Below are 26753 nucleotides of genomic sequence, written 5' to 3'. Positions count from 1 at the left end.
GTGCCAGAATAACTTTTCCCTACACCAACAATGAAGCCGAATACGAAGCTTGTATCCTAAGACTTGAGGAAGCCGTCAATATACAGATTAAAACCCTGGATGTATACGGGGATTCAGCTTTGGTCATCAATCAAACCAACGGGAAATGGTATACACCTCAGCCTCATCTGGTTCCTTACAGAGACTACACGAGAAGATTGTTAATTTTCTTTTGAAGAAAACCAATTTGCTGATGCTTTGTTTACCTTGTCTTCGATGATTAAGGTGCTATGCTGGAACTACGTACCCAGAATTGACGTATCTCGGTCAGAGACGAATGAAGAAAGCATTTGGTCAGAAAGTGCGCCCTCGGGGGTATCAAGTCGGTGAATTGGTACTCAAAATATTTCTTCCTCCCAACACAGATCACAGGGGCAAATGGACACCGAACTATAAGGGTCCGTACGTGGTTAAAAGGATTTTCTATGGCGGAGTTTTGATGCTAACAACCATGGATGGCGAAGGATTCCCGTCCCCTATTAACTCAGACGCAGTTAAAAAAAATACTTCGCATAAAATAGACCCGCTGGACGATAAAAAGAATAGTCCAGGCAAAAAAAGGGCATCCCGACGAACCAAAAAAAAAAAGAGAAAAGGTTCGGGCAAAAGTTAGGGATAAAGAATGAAAAGAATATGTACACCCGGTGAGTCGAAAACCCAAAAGGGCGGCTCAGGCAAAAATGGGTATCCCGATGGATTGAAAACCCGAAAAGGGGGTGATCCAGGCAAAAGTTAGGGAATAAGCGAATGACTGTGATCTGAGTTCATCAGTGTTATGTCACCGTTTCATTCAATCCGGCAATCTTCGAAGGTTAAAGATCGACTAATCATCCACTTCAGAAAGCAAGATGAGCAGAGCGTCTTGAGGACATACGAGCCATAGCAGAGTCGAAACTCAGTGGGACCCCGTTTCCACATTGCCATTAGGATAGTTTCTCTTGCTCTTTTTATAGCGATCACCTCTTTTCAGGGATCAGCTTCCTGATACCCTCGCCTATTCCTGGCACAAATTTTCTCCCCGGTAAGAGTCGAATAATTCAGTTAAAGAGCCTCTTTATTTTTCATTTATCAGTTTGTTTGCAAAAATGTCTGAATTTTTGATAAAACATATTGCATATGAACATAATGGTGGCTTTTGCAGATGATTTGCACAGGAAAACATTTAAAATTGCTTTGAATGTGCTTAATCCCGGACGGTGAATTCAAACCGAGTAATTCCATCAAGGCATACGTGTATTTTTGGTTGCAGGTCACAGGAACCAGATGCCAAGTCATGAATCCTCATCCCCAAGCGGTTGACAAAGTCTCTCCTTAGTAGAGCATGTTCCCCAACAGAGTTGACAGTATCCAGACTGTCTAGCCCCAACAGAGTTAACAGTATCCAGACTGTCTAGCCCCAACAGAGTTGGCAGTATCCAGATTGTCTATCCCCAACAGAGTTGACAGTATCCAGACTGTCTATCCCTAGTAGAGTTGACAGTATCCAGACTGTCTATCCCCAGTAGAGTTGACAGTATCCAGACTATATATCCCTAGCGGAGTTGACAGTGTCAGACTGTATCTTCCTAGCAACAGCGGAGTGGTTGCATAACCAACAGATGAGAGGGTGGCGTTCCCAGTGTTCATCTCATTCCCCAGCAGATTATTTTTAACAGATTTGTTAATCCCCGACTTAAGGGCGATTAGCAAGTTCATATCCCCAGCAAAGGTCGTTTCCTACGACATTTCCCCAGGAAGTGTTTTCCCCACAGACTCTCCTCACAGAGCCTCGCCGAACAAAGTTTCCATAGTTGATACTCCCCCCGCAAGGTCAACTTTTCAAGCAGCCAATTTATTTTTGGTGGCTCATTCGTCCCGGCAGACGGATCATTCCCCACAGAGCATTCAAGGATTGATACAGCGATCTGTTCCCTACCGGAGTTTGCTTCCCCAAGTAGATTTCTTTTTACACCATGCATAATATTTGGATTTGCATGCATATCATATCAAGCATACACATAAGCTGATAAACAGGTTCTTCCAAGCAGACTGAAGAATTACTTTACAACCAAGGTCATGAGATCCAGCCAGAGGATCAAGCGTGAGTGATCCAGCCTGAGGGTCATTTTGAAGATTCAGCCTGAGAATCGTTTTCCAATGATCCAGCCTGAGGGTCATTTCGAAGATTCAGCCTGAGAATCGTTTTCCAGTGATCCAGCCTGAGGGTCATTTCAAAGATTCAGGCCGAGAATCGTGTTTCAGTGATCCAGTCTGAGGGTCCATTTCAAAGATTCAGCTTGAGAATCGTGTTCCAGTGATCCAGCCTGAGGGTCATTTCAAAGATTCAGTCTGAGAATCGTGTTCCAGTGATCCAGCCTGAGGGTCATTTCGAAGATTCAGCCTGAGAATCGTGTTCCAGTAAGCCAGCCTAAGGCTCAATTTGAAGATTCCCCAGTGAAGTCGCCTACAAGCTTTATTTCCCCAGCAAGCCCAAGTCTAATTGAGGAGTCGTTACAAATGTTCTAGCCCGAAGAATATGTACGAAGCCCAAAAGTAGAATATTCTCGAAGCTGCATATCTAATATGAAGGTTGGGTGTAGATTTCAAAAGAGGGTCAACCAGCGCATGCCTCAGATGCGGGATCCTAATGATGAGAATTTATCATCAAAACAATTCAGATCTAGCCAGAAGATCGAAGTAGATTCAGCCAGAGAATCAAAGGAAATAGATTCAGCCAGAGAATCGAAACGAAGGAGATCTAGCCAGAAGATCGAAGAAGATCTAGCCAGAAGATCAAAATCGTATCCAGCCCGAGGATCAAAATTAATATCCAACCAGAGGACTAAATTGAGTATAGGTTCAGCCAGAGGATCGAAACTCCAGATTAAGCCAGAGGATCGGAAGAAAAATAAACAGCACGGTGTATTTCCGCGTTTTTGTGGTGTTCTCGGAGCGCAAATTTTCGGTCTATCTATGGTATTCAATCACAGCTCACCCCGTTTGTCTGATAAGCTGTTCGCTTTCATCCTACTCGGTTTAGCTGATGATTGAATAGGGGCAGCTGTAACACCCCAAAATTTGCCCTCCTCATTCATGCATTCATTTAGCATTTCATATTGCATTTCATCATGTCAATCAGAATTAGATCCGAAAAAAAAATGGAAAAAAAAATGAAAAATAAAACGAAAAAAATAAAAATAAAAATAATAAAAATAAAAATAAAAATAAAATAAAATAAAATAAAATAAAATAAAATAATTTTTTACAAAATAAATAAATAAATAAATAAATAAAAATAATAATAATAAAAAATATAATAAAAATTTTGGACTTGGGTCTCTCTCATTTGAGCCCACAAAACCATGAAATTCAGTGTATAAATGCCAAGGCTTCACTTGAGAAGAGGGAAGAGAAGCAAAATACTCTGAGGTTTCCTTGAAACAAAACCCTGAACAAAACCTGAAGAGAAACCTGACAGAGAACTCAGAGCAGCCTCCAAACCCTGAAGGGCCTCACGGGTGCAACTCAATTTCAATCAAGCTCTCCAATCAGGTTTTCCCTATTCCCATTATTTTACGCCTTCAATTTAAATGTTATAAATGTGGGATGTATTATGAATGGGTGAAACCTATGCCTTGAATGTTTAATCACATGATTTCTGAAGTGTATGCCACAGGGTTTGAGGTTTCGGAAACCATACTGTTATCCATGAAAAAAATGCTTATGGTGTTTCACTAACCCTTTTGTTGAGTTTTTGTGAGGGCTCACATGACTTTTGCAGGGATAACTTGCGTGGTTTCCCACTTTATTTGTGGGATACCCCCTGGAGGTTCATTCCGATTACCTGTACTGACTCACTTTTCTTTGATGGCATTAGCTTGTGAGGTCCCTGGGTTTCTTACTCCTTTAATTGTTGTTACTTCGGATCTTCATCCATGTGGTACTTTTACCTCTTTTCTGCATTTTATCGCTTTCTTAGCTGGAAGACCTCGATAGGAGGCATTTGTTTTCTTTTGTTTATTTACTTCTGAGCCCCTTGTTGGCACATTTACTTTATGCATGTTTGTTTTGTATGTGTCGTATCCCTGCAGGTAGCGCGGTTCCTTCATCAAGGAATGCCGTTTTGCCCTCGAGCAACCCAAACCCTAAAACCCAAAGCAACACGTTAACTCCTTCTACTACAGGCGAGTAAGTCTCCAAAGGTCGAGCATCCGGTAGATTGCGTAGTAACGTCGTTCATCCAAAACCCACTCCATAACCCCGTAGTTAGCCGAACTACGGCTTGCTCTGATTCTCATTCCAGATGAGATACGTAGGCATAAGACGCGATGTCTTAGCGAGCACACATCCCCCAACCCATAGGTCAGCCGAGCTATGAAGACTCTGATTCTCGTATTCAGATGAGATACGTATGCAGTGGATGCGACATCCGCGCGAGTCATTTTCATTTAACCCTTTTTTTTTTTTTTTGGCAAACAGCACAAGATAAACCCACACCCTTTAGACGAAAACCACAAAAGTGGATCCCGTAGAGTACTATGGATGCGTAGGGGTGCTAATACCTTCGCTTCGCATAACCGACTCCCGAACCCAAGATTTGGTTACGAGACCCCTTCTTGTCCTTTCCTTTTTCAGGTTTACTTCGAGCGTTTCCTTTCCCTCCTTTGGGATGAATAACACACGGTGGCAACTCTTCTGTCATTTTCTTTCGCCGGTTGTTTTTTCGCGCACTGTATTTTTCAGGTTGCGACACTCACATGACTTTTGCAGGGATAACTTGCGTGGTTTTCCATTTTATTTGTGGGATACCCCCTGGAGGTTTCATTCCGATTACCTGTACTGACTCACTTTCATTGATGGTGTTTAGCTTGGAAGGATCCCTGGGTTTCCCATTCCTCTAACTGCTGTTACTTCGGATCTTTATCCGCGTGGTACTTTTACATTTTTCCCGCATTTTACTGCTTTCCTAGCTGGAAGACCTCGATAGGAGGCAATGTTTTTGTGTGTTTTTTTTTTACAGGTTCCTTCGTCAAGGACTGCCTTTTTGCATGAGTCCACCAAACCCTAACCCTTCATTGATTTTTCTTCTCCTAAACACACGTTTACTCCTTCTACTACAGGTGAGTAAGTCTCCAAAGGTCGAGCATCCGGTAGATTGCGTAGTAACGTCGTTCGTCCAAAACCTAATCCATAACCCCGTAGGAAGCCAAACTACGGCTTGCTCTGATTCTCATTCCAGATGAGATACGTAGGCATAAGACGCGATGTCTTAGCGAGCACACATCCCCCCAACCCATAGGTCAGCCGAGCTACGAAGACTCTGATTCTCATATTTAGATGAGATACGTATGCAGTGGATGCGACATCCGCGCGAGTCATTTTCATTTAACCCCTTTTTTAGTAAACAGCACAAGAAAAACTCACACCCTTTAGACAAGAACTACAAAAGTGGATCCCGTAGAGTACTACGGATGCGTAGGGGTGCTAATACCTTCCCTTCGCATAACCGACTCCCGAACCCAAGATTTGGTTGCGAGACCCCGTCTTGTCCTTTCCTTTTTCAGGTTTACTTCGAGCGTTTCCTTTCCCTCCTTTGGGATGAATAACGCACGGTGGCGACTCTTCTGTCATTTTCTTTCGCCGGTTGTTTTTTCGCACACTGTATTTTTCAGGTTGCGACACATGACAGCATTTGCTTTTTCAAAAATAGCATTCCTGGTACATTCAGCAAGGTTTAACAATTGGAATCCCAATACGACACCACAGAAAAACTGTAAATACTTACAATGTTGGGGTGCCTCCCAACAAGCGCTTGTTTAACGTCGGATAAGCTCGACGGTTCGATGCTCACAGAGGAGCATCCAAAGAAATAGCACAGCTCTCGCGATCCACATGACCGCCGAGATAAACCTTCAAACGTTGGCCATTAACGGTCCAACTCTCCTTTTTTTCCATGTCCTCAATGACAATAGCTCCGTACTCCTTAACTTCTTTGATCCGAAATGGCCCGGACCATTTTGATTTCAACTTTCCGGGGAATAACTTCAACCTAGAATTGAACAATAGGACCAACTGTCCGGGCAAAAATTCTTTCTTTCGAAGCTTTTTGTCATGATATTTTTTTACCCTCTCTTTGTACAACCAACTTGAGTGATATGCGGCATTGCGCATCTCTTCCAACTCGAGTAGTTGCACCTTCCTTTTCTCACCCGCCAAATCCTTTTCAAAATTTAAAAATTTCAGAGCCCACAAGGCTTTGTGCTCCAATTCGACCGGCAAATGGCAAGTTTTACCAAACACCAATTGAAAAGGAGTGAGCCCAATTGGAGCTTTAAAGGCGGTACGGTATGCCCATAACGCTTCATCCAATTTTTGTGACCACTCTTTTTTCGAATTTGACACAGTTTTTTCGAGAATTCTCTTAATCTCATGATTAGAGACCTCGGCTTGCCCATTAGCCTGTGGGTGATACGGAGTTGCCACTCTGTGTGATACACCGTAATGTTTTAAAACGCTTTCCAACGGTGCATTACAAAAGTGTGACCCTCTGTCACTTATCAACACTCGGGGGGTTCTGAAACGGGAAAATATGTTTTTCTTCAAAAAATTTATTACCGTTTTCGCATCCGCCCGAGGTGAGGCAATCGCCTCAACCCACTTAGAAACGTAATCAACTGCGACAAGCATATACTCGTTACCATAAGAGGGTGGGAATGGTCCTACAAAATCGATGCCCCAACAATCAAATACTTCGAACTCTTGGATGTTTTGGAGAGGCATCTCGTCTCTCTTACCAATCCCACCGCTTCTCTGGCAACTATCACAACTTTGCGCATGGGTATGTGCGTCTTTGAAAATAGTGGGCCAATAAAATCCTGACTGAAGGATTTTAATGGCCGTTCTCACCCCATTATAGTGTCCGCCCTAAGGCGAGTTGTGACAATGCCAAAGGATGCTCTGCGCTTCATCGCCAGTAACGCATCTCCTTAAAAGGTTATCACTACCCAACTTAAACAAGTACGGGTCATCCCATACGTAATACTTGGCATCCGAAAGAAACTTCCTTTTTTGGTTCGAAGTTAGGTCGGGAGGCACAAAACCACTAGCCTTGTGGTTCGCAAAGTCTGCAAACCACGGCCTAACTTGAATTTTGAAAAGTTTTTCATCAGGAAACTCTTCCCGGATTTCCTTCTCTGAAGCGGTAACCTCCACATTAACTAAGCGAGATAAATGATCCACCACCAAATTTTCCGATCCTTTCTTGTCTTTGATTTCAACATCAAATTCTTGCAACAAGAGGATCCAACGGATGAGCCTTTGCTTCGAATCCGGTTTAGTGAGAAAATATTTAATCGCCGAGTGATCGGTATACACTACGACTTTAGACCCTATAAGATAAGACCTAAACTTTTCAAGCGCATACACTATCGCAAGTAATTCTTTTTCAGTGGTGGCATAGTTAATTTGAGCCTCATTAAGAACTTTACTTGCGTAATGTATCGCATGAAAAATTTTCTCTTTTCTTTGGCCTAATACCGCTCCGATTGCATAGTCGCTCGCATCACACATTAGCTCAAAATTTAAATTCCAATTTGGAGCGACTATAATTGGAGCGGTAACCAATTTTTATTTCAAAGTCTCAAAAGCTTGCAAACATTCATCGGTTAAGAGAAATACCTGGTCCTTAGATAGCAAATTACTCAAAGGCTTAGCTACCTTTGAGAAGTCTTTGATAAAGCGCCGATAGAACCCGACGTGCCCCAAAAAGCTTCGGATTCCCTTCACGTTCACCGAAGGAGGTAAATTTTCAATCACTTCAACCTTAGAACGATCAACTTCAAGCCCTCTTGAAGAGACTTTATGGCCAAGCACTATCCCCTCGGTCACCATGAAGTGGCACTTCTCCCAATTAAGCACAAGATTGGTCTTCACACATCTTTCAAGCACCGTTTTCAAGTTTGCCAAGCATAAACTAAAAGAACCACCAAATACCGAGAAGTCATCCATGAAGACTTCCATTGTTTTCTCAATAAGGTCGGAAAAAATGGCTTGCACACATCTTTGGAAAGTCGCCGGTGCATTGCACAACCCAAAGGGCATTTTTCGGTATGCGAAAATTCCAAACGGACATGTGAAAGTCGTCTTTTCATGATTGGCCGGGTCAATCGCAATTTGGTTATACCCGGAATAGCCATCCAAGAAACAATAGTATTGTTGCCCCGAGAGTCTTTCGAGCATTTGATCCATGAACGGGAGTGGAAAATGATCTTTTCGAGTTGCGGTATTCAACTGCCTATAATCAATACACATTCTCCACCCCGTTGCAACTTTAGTAGGGATCAACTCATCCTTGTCATTTTGGATCACGGTAATTCCACCTTTCTTCGGAACCACATGCACAGGACTAACCCATGGACTATCCGAAATCGGGTAAATCATTCCTGCATCCAACAACTTGATAACTTCCTTTCTAACAACCTCCTTCATAGTAGGATTTAAGCGGAGTTGTGGTTGAGCTACCGGCTTAAAATCCTCTTCCATTAAGATCTTGTGCATGCAATAGGAAGGACTAATTCCTTTGAGATCGGAAAGAGTCCAACCCATGGCTTCTTGATTTTTTTTTAGCACATTGATCAAACGGGCTTCTTCATCATTTGACAAAAGGTTGCTTATTATGACCGGCTTTGCTTCGGTCTCATCTAGGAATACATACTTCAAAGTAGAAGGTAACATTTTCAATTCAATAGGCGTTTTTTCGTCATTAACCTCCTTCTTCAAGTCTTCCTCCTCAACTTCCCACGGTTTTAGTTCGTTTAAACCATCAAGTTCCCTTAAGCATTCATCATGAGCTTGCTCTTCTTCAACTGTGAAAACTTCAAATGAGTCATCAAGAGCTAACTCCATAGGAGATATCTCATGAATATGCTTAGAAACCTCCAAAATTGCCTCTTCCATCACATCGATGCGAAAGCTATCACTTCTATCTTTTGAATGCTTCATTGCTTAGAATAGATCGAAAGTAACTTCTTCGTTTTGGACTCTCACCTTCATCAAACCGTCGTCAACGTCTATCATCATGCGCGTGGTTTTCATGAACGGTCGGCCCAGAATGAGCGGAGTATCATCATCCTCTTCCATATCAATAACAATAAAATCGACCGGGAAAAAGAATTTGTCAACTTTAACCAAAACATCTTGGGCTACGCCATGAGGATGGGTAGTCGACTTATCGGCCAATTGCAAAGTCATCCGGATGGACTTAATTTCAATGTTGCCAAGCCTCTTTACAATAGACAATGGTATAAGATTAATGCTTGACCCCAAATCAATTAGTCCTTTTCCGACATAGATATCACCAATTTTAACCGGCAAAGTAACTCGTCCCGGATCAACCTCTTTTTTCGGAAGCGTCCTTTGAATGATTGCACTACAGCTCGCATCTAGGACAATGGTCTCCGGTTCCGTATTCCTCCGCTTTTTTGTAAGTATGTCTTTCATGAATTTGGCATACTTGGGCATTTGCTCCAATGCTTCGGCAAACGGAATGTTGATTTGCAGTTGTTTGAAAATATCCATGAACCAGGCGTAATGTCGTTCATTCTCCCTTTTAGATGGAGCATGTGGATAAGGAAGGTTTTGGATTGGAGTGGCGCTTACTGCCTCCTTTCCCTTAGCAACTCTAGAACTTCTCGCTCTTGGCTTTTTCACTTCCTCCCCCATTACTTCATCACTCTTATTTTTCTCAATTTCCACACTTTCTTTCTTTTCAACTTCACCATTCTTTTTGTTCTTTTCAACTTCTTCCTCACTCCACTCCCCCACTTCACCATCAATATTATCCTCCAATATTTCCTCCTCATTTTTCTTCTTTTCCTCTCTTTGTTCGCTCTCATCTCTTTTTTTATTCTCACTAATCAACTCCCTCCCACTTCTCGTCGTGATCGCTTTACAATTCTCCTTAGGATTTGTTTGCGTGTTCGCCGAAAAAGATGGACCGGGTTGTTGTTCCGCTAGTTGCTTAGCAAGTTGTCCAACTTGAGTCTCGAGATTTTTGATTGCCGCATCGTCGCTCTTTTGATTAGCCATTGACATTTGCATAAATTGTGTCAATGTCTCTTCTAACTTTGAAGTTACGAGCGGCGGTTGTTGAGGTTGATAAGGATTTTGGGGAGGGTTTTGACGGCTAGAAGAACCACCCTCATAACCTTGGTTATGGTAATAGTTACTCCTAGGTTGGAACCCTTGATTCCCTTGGAAGTGTTGTTGTTGATTTTGAGGATGTGGTTGATAAGGTTGTTGTTGTTGTTGTTGTCTCGGTTGGTAGTCTCGTTGGTTCGCCATGTAGTTTACTTCTTCGAACCCGGGAGGTGGACAAAATCCGGTGTCATGCTCACCTTTGCAAAGCTCACAACAAGCTATTTGTTTAGCTTTTGAAGGTTCTCTCAACTCTTTTATTTGCTGCGTTAAGAGTTCCACTTGTTGTGAAATGAGTTTGTTTTGGGCAAGAATGGCATCGTTCGTCCCAAGTTCAAGCACTCGCGGCTTCTTCAAAGAGTTGCCTCTACTTTGACTTTGGAGATCATTTAGAGCCATTCGATTTATGATATTTGTAGCTTCTTCGGCGTTTTTAGACAATAAAGAACCACCCGAGGTAGCATCCAACAAAGTCTTGCAGTTTGGTTGAAGTCCATTTTTGAAAATATGGATTTGAGTCAATTCATCAAAACCATGCCCTTTACATTTCCGAAGCATGGATTTGAATCTTTCCCACGCCTCATTTAATGATTCGTTGGTTCCTTGTGAAAACACTGAGATGGCCGTCTTGGATTCCATGAACCGGTTGTGGGAGAAAAATCTTTCGATGAACTTCTCTTCCAACACGTTCCAATCTGTCATGACGGCAGGTGTTTGATCTAAGTACCAATCTTTTGCTTTGCCGAGCAAGGCGTGGGGAAATAATCTTTTGAACAACGGTAGCTCTTGAGCTTGATCAACTCCGGCCGCCAATGTTATCTCGTAAAATTTGGTGAGAAAAGCAAAGGGATCTTCATGGTCCATTCCGGTGAATGGACTTCCATATAGTAAATTAAGAGTTCCCGTTTTCATCTCGGCTTGCCTTCCCGTGTGGTTGGCAAACTGAGCAGTATTCCTTGGACTGTTTACACATGGAGTGGAAATGGGCGGTGGTGGTGGTTCCATGATAGGTATGAACGGTGGTGGATGTGTGGTAGAAGAAATTTCTCCTTGTTCTTGTCGTTGTCTAGTTTGTTGCCTCCTTCGTCTCGTTCTGCTATTCAGCCTCCTTGCGGTTCTTTCGATCTCGGGATCAAAAAGAAGTTCGTCCACAGGAATCTGCCCTCGCATAAAACGAAATCTGCACACTAAACCAAACAAATTACAAGCACAAGTCAAAAATTCGAAAGCTAAAAATTAAGAAACTATTGCGATGCTCGCAATATCAATTCACAATCCCCGGCAACGGTGCCATTTTGTTGATTGTGTTTTTAAGTGTCGGGTTTTTGTTATCGTCTCCACAGGGATTGTGAGATATCGCCGCCGTTCAACAGTTGTTTCAATTCTTAACTCGTAGTAACAAGGGGGTTTTGGTTTTAGTCACGGTATCTTGCATAAAAAATGTGAGAAGATGCGGTAAAAGATTTGGTTTTAATATTTGAGAAATATTGCCAAAGTTAGGGTTCGACGATCACTTTGCATGTATATGTTCGATCAACAAAACTTATAAACACCTTTAGATGATAAACTATTTCATAAAGTCCTCCCAACGTGTTTATCTCTAACACACATTGTGAGTTTTCCCATTTTGATCCATTGTTTATCTCTAACACAATCTATCAAAATGACAACTTTTTGGTTCAACCTTATGGTGAACAAAATCATTCATTACTATCTCTAGCTAACAAACAAGATTGGATGTAAACCTAGGTAACGAGTTGGTAAACATCTCTCGATCATAAACCAACACAAATAGTTTTCAATAAAACAAAGTTTTCACCATATATTCATCATTAAAGAGGTTACAAATGAAGATCATCTCATATACACACAAAGCTTATGACCATCTACATCTAACCTTGACAAAATGAAGAACTTAGCTACTCAGTTCCATGGTAGCTTGGTCAAAAAATTTCGGAAGAAGGTTGATCAACATCCGAGTCGAATAATCGAGATTGGATGGGAATCCACCTTCTTTTTGTGAAAGATTGTTAAGAGATGAAGAGAAATGATTTCTAGGTCACAAAATATCTCTAGAGCAATGCTGGAAAAATATCTAAAAAGTACAAAAGTATGGAAAAGTAAGGTATGGCTCCAAAAAGTAGCCCCTACTACTTATAGTGCTGCTACTGAGCTGTCGTGCTCGCTAGGCGAGCATAATGGTTCGCCTAGCGAGCCCCAAATTGAGGCACCTGAGGCACCTGTGCCCAAAGAAAAATCCTTTGCCATATTTGCATGTTCGCTAGGCGAAGCCCACGCTTCAACCTTCGCTCCAGTGAGCTTAGGAGGTTTTGCTACTGGAATTTCTCGCTGGGAGTTCGATAATGGCTTGCCTAGCGAGTGAGTGTTGGTTGCGCTTTTGACCAAGTCTGGACGTGTTCGCTACCACCTTCGCTGGCTGCTCGCCTAGCGAGTTTGTTGATGTTTGCTACTGTAAAATATTGGAGCTATTCGCTGGATGCTCGCTGGAGCCTCGCCTAGCGAGCGCTTCGCCACAGCCCTCGCCTAGCGAGCAAGCTGATGAATGCATCCTTTATTTGGTCCCTTTGCCAACTTTCTTGTGCCTTCATTTTCTATTATTTCATGCCTAATTCCTGCACAATAACACACAAGTCAAAGGTACCAAGATCGTTTATCATTGTATTGCAATTCATCTAAAACAAAGGTGGTTTCAAACACTTTAGCAAGGAAATGGAGTGAAAGATGCCCATATTTGATAGCTCAAATAAGCACTTTTGGGTATCTAATAATAAGCAAGAGGAAACAAGTTGCCAATAAATGGTCTTACACTCGACTCCAAGGAAATGGAATGCCACTCAAGCGTCTTAATTCTAACTCCTACCATATCACAGGAAACAAATGCCAATAGCTGGACTTACAATTGACTCCTCAATGGACAAAACAAAATGTCACAAAGTATGAGCAATGATCATGGTAATGATATACAAGTAATGCTCAAAGATGAAAGCAAATGCACAAAGGCACACACAAACAATTATGCACAGATGAATAAACAAGCACACGCTATATACAAACAAGGGGCTTCACACAAGGGTGGGCTTTAGTCGAGGGGTCATGTCAACCTCGACAAACAAGCCATTTGTATAAGTGTAAACAGAAGCTCTTAACCTCTAATATTGAAAATTAGGGTGAGCAGATGATATGGGAATGAGGGTTATGCCTCATAGCTCTTAACCCTGGCCTGGGTGAGCTTGAATCATAGAAAATGTGGGGGTTCAGAAAGATGGAACCCTCTCCACTAACTGACTCTATATACAAAGGATCTTGGGTATTTATTCAAAATGCATCAACACAATAGTGTGAGCAAGATGAATGACTCAACATGAATAGCAGGGGGTGGATTACACATCCCTTTTATCTGCCAATTGCCTCTTAAGAGGACTTAACCTGCTTGGCACAAAATTAAACAAACAAAGACATGGCCTCTTAAGGAGGGCTTCAGACAGGTGCCTGCCAATAACAGCAGGTCTCCCAGACTACATGGAGAGCAGAGGTTTACCTAAGTGGTTAAGCAACCAAGCAAAGCAAACTCAAACAATGAGTTATAAGCGGCTAAAGTACCTGTAAGAAAAGCTAAACAATCAGTACTATGTTCAGACAATCAGACAACAATTAACAACAAACAGACAATCCCAATATACAACATGTAAGCCAAACAACTCAAGTGAGCTATCATCAAAGCCTACAAAACAACCAAATGTTAGCAATCAATAGCAAATATCAACATTCAAATGATGAAGCAACATCAACCATGGAGATTAGGTGCTTGGTCCTGAAACTCACAACTCAAATGTAAGTACAAACCTGTAGGTCAAAGCCTAGGGTCAAAGGTGAATCAAAAATCCAAAACAGGGGCTAATATTCAACACAATCCAACTTCAAACACATATTAATATGTCCTAAAAAGGACCAAGTCAAAATCATCAAGCAAAGGCATGTAATGTGCAAGAGAAGTCAAAGACAATTTCAAAGCATTCAAATGGACATTGAGAATGAAAATTCCAAATCAAAACAGAAATGATTCCAACAATTCTGGAAAAATTTATAAACATTTAACACATCAAACATGATCATCATACAAAAAATCAGAATCAACAAAGGTCATTTGATATGGAAATGAAATTGCACAAGTTGATCATCAAATTGTGTGACACAAATTGTCACACCATGTTAATATGTACACAAAACAGAAGTGGTAAATGAGAAAAATGCACAATCAAGCCTCAAACGTCCATTAACATGTTAGGAACAATCATGCAAAATTTCATGGCATTTGGATCAATATCAAGCATTTCATGATAAGATGAATGGAGCAAGGTCACAAATGTACACATGTTCACATATTCTAACACAATTCACAATCCAGCCAAGCACAACTTCAAAATTTAACACCATAAAATAGAGGACATCTCAAGGATCAAGCAGAAAAAAACCAGGGATTTTTTGGAGTATTTTTCAATTTATTATGAATTTTTAAAGTTGGAAAAAAATAAAAATGAAAATGAGGCATAGCATAAAACTTGGAGGGAAAGGCAATATGAGGATTTAATTTGAAAAATGTGATGTGTTAGGAATCGAACCGTGTTCAGATTCAAAATGAAGCGCGCCACAATGAAATGCTGTCGTTTTGCAGCGAGCCCTAGCTTCAAGCTAGCGACGGCCATACGCGGTCACAAGACGGACGCTAAGATGAAGATCTTCATCTTCTTCATGAAGATGACGATGAACAGGATGAAGTTCATGGAGTTTTTTCCAGAATTTCCAGATTTTCCAGAAATTTCCAGAAATGAGTAAAATCTATACCATTCGAAAGCTATTGCCAAGGAGATTACAGATCAAGCATTATCTAACATCAATTCCTCATGAATAGATCAAATCGAGTAAAAACATTTTGATGCACAAACTTTCAATCACACATATCTCAACTAATAATGCACTATTTTTCATGAAATTTTCACCAGAATCATCAGCAACATGAGATCTACAAGATTATGCATATAAAACAGTGAATTAAGAAGCTCGAAAATATGACCTCTTGAAGAGCAGCTTCTTGAAATGCACGATCCAAGGCCTTGCAATGATCCAAATCAACTCCTGAACACTTGTGATGAAGTTTGGTGAAGGAAATGGAGCTTGAAACCGTGTAGATCTAGCTTATCAATCAACTTCCGTTCTTGAGTTCTTGAACTTCCACTACTTGATTCTGGTCCAAACATGATGATCCAAGGCTCGATCTATGACAAATCCATACCACAGAACAAGAATATGCAATAATATGGCAAGGTTATTTGAAGAAAATTTGAATTATGATTGAGAGAAAAAATTGGAGGCAAAAAGTTTTTAGATCTAGAAATGGTGAAAATGATTAAGCTCCTTCAAATTCTGTTAGGTTTATGTATATATACCATGTGCTAATCCTATTTTAATTAAAATTAATCAAGGTTTAGTTGAAGTTAAGCAAGATAAGGTGTTATGACCAAAACTTGAAAATCGGAGGGTGCATGGCTATTTCCACGTGAACAGTACCATGTAGCTGATCAATTTCACTTAAAATCAAATTCCAAACACAATGGCAATGGTGATTTGTTCCCATGATGCACCAATTTCAAATTTATCATTTTCCCTCCAAAATTGACTTAAAAAATCAAATGATTATAGGATGAGATTTCATGTAATGTGATGAATGTTTTGGAAATTAGAGGTCAAGAGAAGAAGTTTGCAAAAAGAACCACTCAATTTGGAGCTTTGGTTCAAAAGATATGGTCATTTTAAATTCCATGCACCCTTGGCAATGATTTGACCATATCTCCTCAACCACACATCAGATGCTCAAGATCTTGGACATTTTGGAAATGGGAGAGAAAGATCTACAACTTTCATGTTCAACAAAATTTCATTTGAAGCATTTTTGATGATGTAAGATTGAGTTGAATTTGGTCCAAAAACTTTCAATTTTTGGAAACTTGAAATTATAAGTCATTTTCCATTTTTGGAAACTTTTTGTATGACCTCAATTTCTTCAATGTGAGTGCTTGAAATATCAAATGAGACTTGTTTGAACATGAATGAAGTATTTCTAACCACTTCCCACCTCCAAATCCACAGTTGACTTTGCAGTTGACTTTTTGGGCCTTCAGATGACCTAAAAATGTTCGGATGAAATTTAAGCCTCTACCACTTGGGATTTTGCTTCAAAATGACATCATAGCTCATATGAACTCTTGTAAATGATCATGGGGTCCAAATCTCAAGAATAACCACCATCTATTGCTCAATGAATGCCTTGAATTGCTTGACCTGCAATTGCTTCAGCTACAAGTAACAAATGTTAATGACATATTTTTGTACATTTTTGGTTAGTGATTAAAAGAAAAACAATGATATACAAATGCAAGTATGCTTGGTGATCAAGAATCACTCTCAAGAAGATCCCACCCACAGGGAAGGAAACAAGGTGCACAAATGATCCTTGAGGCTATGCAATGCTATGATATGAAGCCATGAGGGATCTTAGGGACAAAATTGGGATCTTACAGAAAGATAACAATCTTGTACTAGCATCTAGAGCATACTTTGGAGTCATTGAGGAGATTTTGTAGATTGATTATGTTATTTTTAAAGTGTCTTTATTATAGTGCAAGTGGATTAACAATAACTATGATTTAGAAATCAATGAATTATGATTCACACTGATTGATCTTCGAAAGAAAAATTATATGAACAAAACATTCATCATGGAGTCCCAAGAAAAACTAGTTTTTTATGTCACTGGTCCTTCTAACACAATAAGATCAATTCTTCTATAAGGAAAATATATTCCTGATAGTGATGAAAATAAAGATTTAAATTTTGATATCCTTTCTTTCACAACACATGTATGTCTCTCATTCGAAGAAAATAATTCAGACGATGTTAATGTTATTCGTCATGATCATCAAGAGGGAATATGAGAAAACTAGTAAGTAAATATTTTATTTCACTTAGTAATGCATATTTATTCATTTTGCTTTATTATTCTATTTATTAATATTTATGTTTTTCCAACATTTAGAGATGTCAAAGAATACCCTATGTTGCATGATTTTAGAAGTAAAAGTAAAAAAAATTAAAAACCACTAAAGTAAAAGTTATATGATGCATGTGATTGATATTAAAGTTTGAAGTTGTTGTTGAAGATTGAATTTTGAATGGTGTTGTTGTTGCTGCTGCTAAGATTAATGGTTTAAAGATTTAATGTTGTTGTTGTTGTTGATAATCCTAATTGATTTTAAATGTAGTTCAAATTTTAGGCGCTCAATGACCGATTAAAAATCACATACAAGAATTTTTGGATGACCTAGAAGAAATTGCATTTTTGTTATTGATTTTGTTTACTAATCATTTATTTTAATTTTGTTGTAACATTATAAGGTGCGTGCCATTTTTTATTTGCAATTAGTGAAAATAATGAATATTTTTTGTATAATATTTTTGTTTTAGAATTTTTGTTTGTGAAATGGACAAAATATACAATCTTTCTTTCTATTTCAAAATTGGAAAAAAAGATTTTGTAATAGAGATTAAAACGAAATTACATAAAAAATTAAATAATAATTAATTTCTCTCGGTTAAATAATAAACCAAGATAATAATATGCTTTATTAACTAGATTTTCTTATAACCTGAATAAAATGTAGGGCGCACCATCCAAATTTAAAAATATTAAAAATATAATTATTGTGGATCGAATCAATGACCATTAAATTTTTTCATTCGGAGGAACCTCGACTGAAATAAAAGATGAAACATATTTCATGTTGCCTTTCCCTATCTCAAACCGAGATTAACCTCAAGTAAATGGGAATTTTTTTGTTGTAGTGTTACCAATGTAAATGGAATAAAATATATATATATATATATACTCTTCAAAGCACACATGATATTGATATAAAGAGTCGTAAAACGACTTTACATACATAAAACAGAAGACGTTCAGTCATCAAAACATAACACAGATACAAAGACAATACGAATTTGTCCACACAAAATCAAACACACATGCATTAGGTCGTATTTTGAAGATGTAATAGACTATACATAGCATAGAACAACCTTGCCATTACATATAATCTGACACATGACCTATATATATATATATATATATATATATATATATATATATATATATATATATATATATATATATATATATATATTCTAGGTGGGTTATCAGTGATGATTTTTTTGGAAGGTTTCCTCCATGAAGAAATGTTTGTCGTTGGAATTAGTCGCAGAATCATCAGCATTCCAAACAAAAATTCCACGGAGAACTGAGTTCATGACAAGCTCAGTGCAACCATCAACGAAGACGTGTGGTGGGACATTATCTGCGTCAGCTGGATCAATACTGATTCCAATCATTTTATATATCATTGAAGAGTTTGGTAAACTCATCCTTAGAAGACAGAGTGTGATGGAGCAATGGAGGATTAACCTCTTGTAGTGGGAAAAATCATCCTCATTGGAATTGATGTATTCATAGTGAACATCAATGCCATCAATTAGGTTGTTCTTGACCTTGTTGTAGTCTTAGATGATCAGTTGGAGTGAATTTGCTGCATTAATAGACCATTGAAAGTTCTCGAAAGGATTGAATGAATTTTCTTCACCCTGATATCCAAAACTTATTACCACCCTCACATTTTCATACTTTTCCTTGAGTTTCTTTACCTGTTTTTTAACGCATGGCAAAAAGAAGATATTAAAAAGAAAAAAGAAGAAAAAATTACAATAGTTAAAAAAGAAGCTATTTAAACAACTAATTCAAAATAAAATTAAAATGAAACAAATATTAGGAAAAAAAGCAACCTTTTCAGAACTGAATTGTCCTGTGCCTTTTCCATTTTGGTCATGATCTTCTTTAGCAAATCATAGAATGAAGTGGAACTCTGTTATTAAGGGGTTGATGATTTCACTTGGAAAATCATCTAAAGTAATTGGATATGGCTTCACACCAATATATTCACGAAATATAGACATTATGAAAATCTTGACTCGAAATACTTTTATGAAAATGTAATAAGGATGTTTGTAAAGCTCCAACTCAAATGGAGACGCGTTCTCATAAATAAAATTGACAATTTGACTAAATTTAATTATTTATTCTCTTTTCTATGCTACCCACAATATGTTGTTTTTGTATATTTTATTTTAACAAAAATATTTGTAATAATTTATATGTCATTATCTATTATATATAAAATACTAATATTAATTTCTCTATTATATTTTTATTATATTTATTATTTTTGTCATGTTATTAATGAAAAACAATGTTATAAAATAAACTAAACATGTTCTTTTCTTGGTCAAAGTTAACTTTCTTGCAAGATGGCAATTAGTTTCAATGCGTATTTCATTCAAATCATTTATATATACGTGATATTCTCTGCTTACGATTGTAAAACTTTATAATGCCTTTCTCTGCTTACGATTGTAAAACTTTATAATGCCTTGAGTGATAAATTAAAAATAAAATATTTATATCAACATAGAATATATATATATATATATATATATATATATATATATATATATATATATATATATATATATATATATATATTAAATTAATAAAATTTATTTGGGCCATCACCCTAAAATTATGAAAAGAAATATATATATAAAAGTCTTTAGCCAAAAAATTTCACAAATAAAAGACTTTGACTTATAAATGTAGGATGATGTGAGAAATAATAAATTGAAAGCGAACTTACAATTTAAAATCAATGAATGACACCTGGTTACTCTAAGAAGAAGAAAAAATATGACCAAACATAATACATATTATTAGTCAATAGGACTAGATGTGTAAAACAAGACTAAGATTATGGCAAAAAAAGCGTTTTTTATCAAGAGAGAAGCGTGTAAGAAGACTTTTGATATAAAGAATATACGTATGTTTCTTATTTGCCCAAAAAAGACTAGTGTTATGGCAAAAGAAAAATAGGACATATTATTAAAAAATAGGACTAGGTGTGTAAAAAAAGACTAGTGTTATGGAAAAAGAGAAAAGAAAAAAGAGAAGCGTGTAATAAGACTTTTGATCTAAACAATATTTGGATGTTTTTGATTTGCAAAAAAATAAATAACTATAACAAATTATTCTTTTTTTTATAAGCAGCGATAGGGCTATATAAAAAAAATGAGAGCAAGATTTGACACAATAACCTCAAATAAAAGAGTACAAATGGAATTTAGGGCACTGAAAATAAAGAATATATGACTTTAAATCTTAAAAATAATTGTACAAAAAGTCAAAAGCTTATGAAAAAGATGGTAAGACACTGCAACAAAATTGTGTATAGCGAAGAGTTTTTTTTCCGTGGATTTAACCACCTCACTAGAAAACATACTTTGTTGAGAAAATTTTTAGCAAATCAGATATAAAAAAAAAAACATTATTTATGAGGGGATATCCCTCACAATAAGAAAAAGATAAATAAATAAACAAGTGTAAAGGGGTCAACCATCGCAACATTTGAGGTGGAGAACCAACATTTATTCAAATGTTTTAGGGGGTAAGTGAATGAAGGTGTACAAGGGGTAGCCCCAAGCAAACAACCACGTTTGTATTTTGGAGAGGATACATATATCCCCACACAATAGGGGATATAATTTTCTACCCCATTCAGTGAAAAGTAGTTGTGTCATCTGAACTACTTCGAATTTTGTGAGACGTTACCCTCAGTAAACTTTGACTGTTGACTTTGCAAGGGATGCCTCCATGCAGTATCCTTGCGTTTTTGGTTGGATTATGGTACAAATGATTTGTATCATAGATGTTTTATTGACTGGGTTTTTTCGAATCATTTTTCTGATGTTTCGTCTCTGACATAATTGATTCAAATCAAATTTTATATTTGATTTGAATCATAAGGCAACTTTTGTCCAAATGTTTTTTTGATTTCTTCATAACTTATGTGTCGTAACTTGGATTGGAGTGTCTTTTCTTGCGTTGTAAAGCTAACTTAGAGTCCTATGACTTAGTGGAGACTATGGTGTTTTTTCATTTCTTTCCCAATTATCAATTTGTTACGGTTGAATATTCACACCTGAGTTGTTTCGATACGCTAGAATACAAAGTGGGTATCTAGGACTAGGTTGAATGCTATGAAAAATGTGTTATCACTTGTGCATGCATGTTGGAAATATGACTCTTGTTAATGATATGTTAGTGCCTTTGAGAATTTTGTTACTGTAGAACAACTTTTGGTTGGAATGAATACCCTTATAACTTCATGAATATGATATATGATGGTGATAAGATTTCCTTGCAAAATGCATGAAAGGATTATTGCATGTTTGATCCATATCTTTCCCTAACATGTTATTATCCTTAGGACTTGAATGTAAGTATACCCCCCCCCTTTGGATTGGATTGAGAAAACCATGAAAAAATATGAAAATATTGAATTTCACAGGTTTGATTCGAATCAGAGATGTTCTTATTCAAATCAGAAGCCTTTTGTTTGGATTCTGATAGAAATGATTCGAATCATAGATTTGTACTAGCTGAATTGATTCAAATCAAATTTTATACTTGATTCAAACCATTTTCTAATGTTTCATCTCTGACTGAATTGATTCAAATCAAATTTTATAATTGATTCGAATCATAAGGCAAATTTTTTCTATCTGTTGTTTTTTATTTCTACATAACTTATGTTTCACTCTGATTGGAGTATCATTTCTTACATTGTAAAGCTAACTTAGAATACTTGTAAGTTACTGGAGACTATGGTGTCTTTTCACTTCTTTCCCAATTGTGAATTTGTTCGGGTTGAATGTCCGGGCATGAGCTGTTTCAATATGCTAGAATACGGAGTGGGCTTGTGTGAATAGGTTGAATGTTAAGAAACAATATATATATATATATATATATATATATATATATATATATATATATATATATATATATATATATATATATATATATATATATATATATATATATATATATATATATATATTAAGAACTTATAGTATCTTTCTAATAATTATAAATATATACTTTTATTATGTTAAACATGTTTAAAAGAATCAAAATACTCTTTTTATTTAAATTTTTATCAAATAAAAATTTATTGTATTTTAAATTAAAAACAGATATTATAAAACATATTTAATTCTAAATTTTTAATATATTTTTAAATTTTTTTTAATTTTTTACATTAATTCTGTTGATAATTTAAAAACAAATTTATTAATATATATATATATATATATATATATATATATATATATATATATATATATATATATATATTTATTTATTTATTTATTTATATATGAGAATTAGTTATTTAGTTAAAGAGTAATATATAACTCAATAGAGTTGCAACCAGAATGCTCATGACTAACAAACATATATTCAACATCTTCATTGTCCCGTACCTTTAGCGGGTAAAATTTACATTGACTGTTCTCGAAATAAATTGGATTTTGATACGTGATTTGTGACACAAGACCAGATCCTATGTAGGATTCAATTGTTTTTTCAAATACAAGAAATTTGAATTTCTCTTATCGTAAGTCGGATTGTATCGGTGTTTCTAACACTTAAATATCCATGTGACATGACATGCATGCAAACCTTAGCGCCAGTCCTATTGGTGCATGCATGTGATATTTGTACATGGGCGCCAGTCCATGTGGCGCCTTGCAGACCTCGAAGTTCTACATGCAGATAGCCATGCAACCTATGTGAAGATCATGCATGCAAGCCTTGGAGGCGTCAGTCCATATGGCGCTTGCATTGTAAGCACTACGCCAAATAAGGGAAAAGAGGGCGCTTATTTTGGCCTATAACAGCGCTTTTAAGCGCCCTCTAAAGTGGCGCTGGCATAGGTAAAGACAGCGCTTTGTTTTCCTGAAGAAAGCGCTGTCTAAAGTGGCCCTTTAAGGGCCACCTTAGAGGGCGCTTTCTGGATAAAGCGCCCTCTAAAGTTGTCATGTAAAGCCACCTTAGAGGGCGCTTTCTGGACAAAGCGCCCTCTAAAGTTGTCAATGTAAAGTGTTTAGAGGGCGCTTCCTGCAGAAAGCGCCCTCTAAAGTGTTAGTTATTTTAAAAAAATTTGTTTGAAAAGCAGTGGGTATTTAATTGGGAACCTGTTCGCATGCTGCAAAAGTGTAAAATTCATATTGATTTCATCCTTTAATCCAATGTTATACACCATTAATCCATTGATATATACAACATGAATCCATTTATATACAACATTAATCCATTTATATACAACATTAATCCTCCATATATACAACATTAATATATGATTCTTTGATCAACAATATACAACAACATATTCATGATTTAGTAAAAGTACAACAACAATATACAACATATATACAACAACAACATACAACAACAACATTCCATACATATATGTACAACAATATACAACAATATACAACCTAGCTATATGATTCTTTGATCAACAATGAATTGACACAATTCATCCTTCATTTCATCCAAATTTGCTCTTGAGTAAGATTTGTATTCCTCAAAGTACTACAATTAAGAGAATAAAACATATTCATGATTTAGTAACAAATTAGATGAAATATCCGATAATATTAAAATAAACCCTAAGTTATTATTCCATACCATTTTTGGGATGTCTATACGATTCAACGCAATGATGTATTTCTCATAAAAATAATCAATAACTTTTTTTCTGGTCACATTATCTTCAAGCATGAACCTAAAAGAAGAACAAATTACAAAGAGTGGAGAGATAAAAATAAAGCTCGACCAAGGAGTTTACAGCTAGCCCTTAACCTAAACCTTATCATATAGAACAGAAATTTACCCCAGACAAGGAATAACTAAAATGCTAGAAAGAAATTCAAATTGCTCACGTTAGGTCTCTGAGTGGCTCTCTTGAGACACCGGTCACTTTACAACTCCTTATTTTCCCACTATGAGATAGTTTCACCTTAACACCTCTCAAAGCTTTCTTGATCTGACTCAAAGTAAAATATAAACATAGGATTTCAGGCTACTAGTATTCATTCATGGCTCATAACATATAAAATCACAAGTATTACCTTGACACGATCTTGATCAGACAGTGGCCTTGAAAAATTCAATTTAAAATGTTTGGAAACAAAGTCCGTGACAAGTATCGGTTCATAAAAAGCTCTTGAAGATACATCTGAATCAAAGTATCACTGGTCAAATACTGCAATTGCAACCTAGATTCAATTGAAGAGTTCTCAATAAGAAAATATTAGTAATGTGTAAAACCAAAACCTATGTTAAGAGTAAGCCCAATTTGGGTCGGCCTGATGCTTTGATAAAAGCCCCTGTAATACTCCGTCCCACCACCAAGAGGACCCGGTTGCCCCAAACTCGGAGAGAAAAAAGACCTCCCAGCAACAATATAACTGAAACACAATTCATCAATAATAACATGATCACTTAAGAAACAAACTCAGCAAACCCAAATAAACAACACTCAAAATATAACTCTACTTCTCAGATGGAGTTGCCCTCAAAGCAACATCAAGAGCTTGAATGGTTTCGTAAGGACAGTCCAGCTGCATGCGACGGAGAAACTGAGTAAGGTTGCAGAGATCCGTCTTGGAAGCAAACTTTATAGTAACCTTAAACTCCCGCTCACGCTTTTTCCTGTAACGGTACATAAAATCAGCAATCCATTCATAACATATCACAAATAGTAACCATATTTACTCATTACTAACCCAGTTGCAGCAAACTCACCTATCAGAATCAGAAGAGGATCCTCTATTGTCGTCAGTCAAGACAACCACAAAAACCTTGGAAGTAAAAGGTAACGGTCCGACAGTAAATAAGCTCTTTCTCCCATCGTAAGCAGGTATGCGGTTGTCCAACTGGGATTCCCGATACATTTTAACTAGCTGGTTGATAATATCTCTGCACACTTTTTTTGAAGTAATCTCTGGCGAAATAGATACCTAATAACATTTATCAAATTTTTCAGCCTCTCAAAAATTCATACCACATTGTAACTTATCTACATAATAAACAAAAACAAAATCTATACACTTAAAATCATAGTTTAAAAAAACGTATGAGCATAATATACTAACATCATAGTGGTGTAGATCCCTATCAGCCACTTGCAACTGAAAATGATTAGCATGAACTTGAATCTTCCTTCCCAATCGACCGTAATCAGGTCGGTTAGGAAACCTAATCGCCTTCTGAGACGATGGAGCAGACTGTAGAGTAGCCTTCTGTTTAACTTCAGCCGATAGTGTCTCGATGGAAACCGTCGCCGGCGACGGGAGATTTGGAGCCGAACTCGAGGAAGCAACGGACGCTGCAATAGATGGAGGAACAATCGGTGCTGCAACAGATGGAGGAACTGTAACCGGTGCCGAAGCATATGACGGAGGAGGTGGATGTACCGAGGAAGAAGAACCGGCGGTGCGTCCACCGCGCGAGCCGCGTCCACGTAACATAACAGTCAATCCTCGTTTGATTTCTTTTTCAACATTGTTACGTGATCCATTCGCGTCATGGGTATCGTCTTTGTTAGCCATTTTATCTGTAATATAGAAATGATTCAATAAGACCCAAGTAAGACAATGACCATATTCGTGAAGCTACACTAAAAACACATTCAATCTAAACTCTTTTTTTTATCATTATTGAATACAAACTCACACACACCTACTGCATACAAATAACCAATGCAAACTTATGGTGTTTGGAACATGAACAAACTTGCATCCATAATCATCAAACTTCCAAGCACAAGCTCAAACACACTTCAAATGATATGAGTTTTCAATCAGAAATAAAAAACTCAGTTTGCCCTAAACAACATTAATCAACATAATGCACAAAATGTAAAACTAAGTTTAGAAAATGCCCTAATCAAACACATGAAGAAAGTGAACGGTAACGATGGAGAAGAGAAATACCTTCAAGGTAACGGTAACGATGGAGACGAAAGTGAACAGTGACGGTGGACGCAGATAACTCAGTGAACGTGAACGCAGCAGCAGAAAAAGGCGACGGTGACGACGACGGTGAGGGAGGGAGAACGACGGTGAGTAATCGCAGTAGAGAGTAATCGCAGTAGAGAGAAAACCCAGTTACGTAAACGAAATAGCTTGTAGAGAGGGAAAATAAAGAGACATGCAGTATATGTTATAATTTTAATGTTTACTAAAGGGGACCTTAGAGGGCGCTTTTGTCAAAAAAGCGCCCTCTAAAGGGGGCCTAAGAGGGCGCTTCTGAAAGCGTTCTCTAAGGCTTTCCAAAAGCGCCTTCTAAACTGGAAATGTACATGGACTTAGAGAGCGCTTTTTTAAAAGCGCCCTCTAAGGTTACCTTTAGAGGGTGCTTTCAATAAAGCGTCCTCTATTGGTGTCCCTCCATTTCCTCATTTTTTTTTCGTTTCACTTTAGAGTGCGCTTTGTTACAAAAGCGCCCTCTAAAGTGCGCT

At 37.4% G+C, this 26753-nt stretch overlaps 1 protein-coding gene and 1 pseudogene across 1 annotated transcript; both read right to left on the bottom strand.

Moving 5' to 3' along the window:
• Window positions 1–18477: 18477 nt before the first annotated feature.
• On the bottom strand, window positions 18478–19290 carry LOC127137687 (uncharacterized; annotated as a pseudogene).
• Window positions 19291–20507: 1217 nt separating this feature from the next.
• On the bottom strand, window positions 20508–25761 carry LOC127108038 (protein argonaute 5). The gene is made up of 8 exons (XM_051045403.1): window positions 25387–25761; window positions 25037–25251; window positions 24788–24943; window positions 24566–24699; window positions 24361–24467; window positions 24172–24275; window positions 23938–24014; window positions 20508–20515 (listed from the first exon to the last, which is right to left on the bottom strand). The coding sequence occupies exons 1-8, from the start codon at window positions 25759–25761 to the stop codon at window positions 20508–20510; spliced, it is 1176 nt and encodes a 391-aa protein (XP_050901360.1).
• Window positions 25762–26753: the final 992 nt, after the last annotated feature.

This window comes from Lathyrus oleraceus, chromosome 1 (genome assembly GCF_024323335.1).
Source record: "Lathyrus oleraceus cultivar Zhongwan6 chromosome 1, CAAS_Psat_ZW6_1.0, whole genome shotgun sequence".
NCBI lineage: Eukaryota > Viridiplantae > Streptophyta > Magnoliopsida > Fabales > Fabaceae > Lathyrus > Lathyrus oleraceus.
This window is presented reverse-complemented; position numbering and strand designations above follow the sequence as displayed.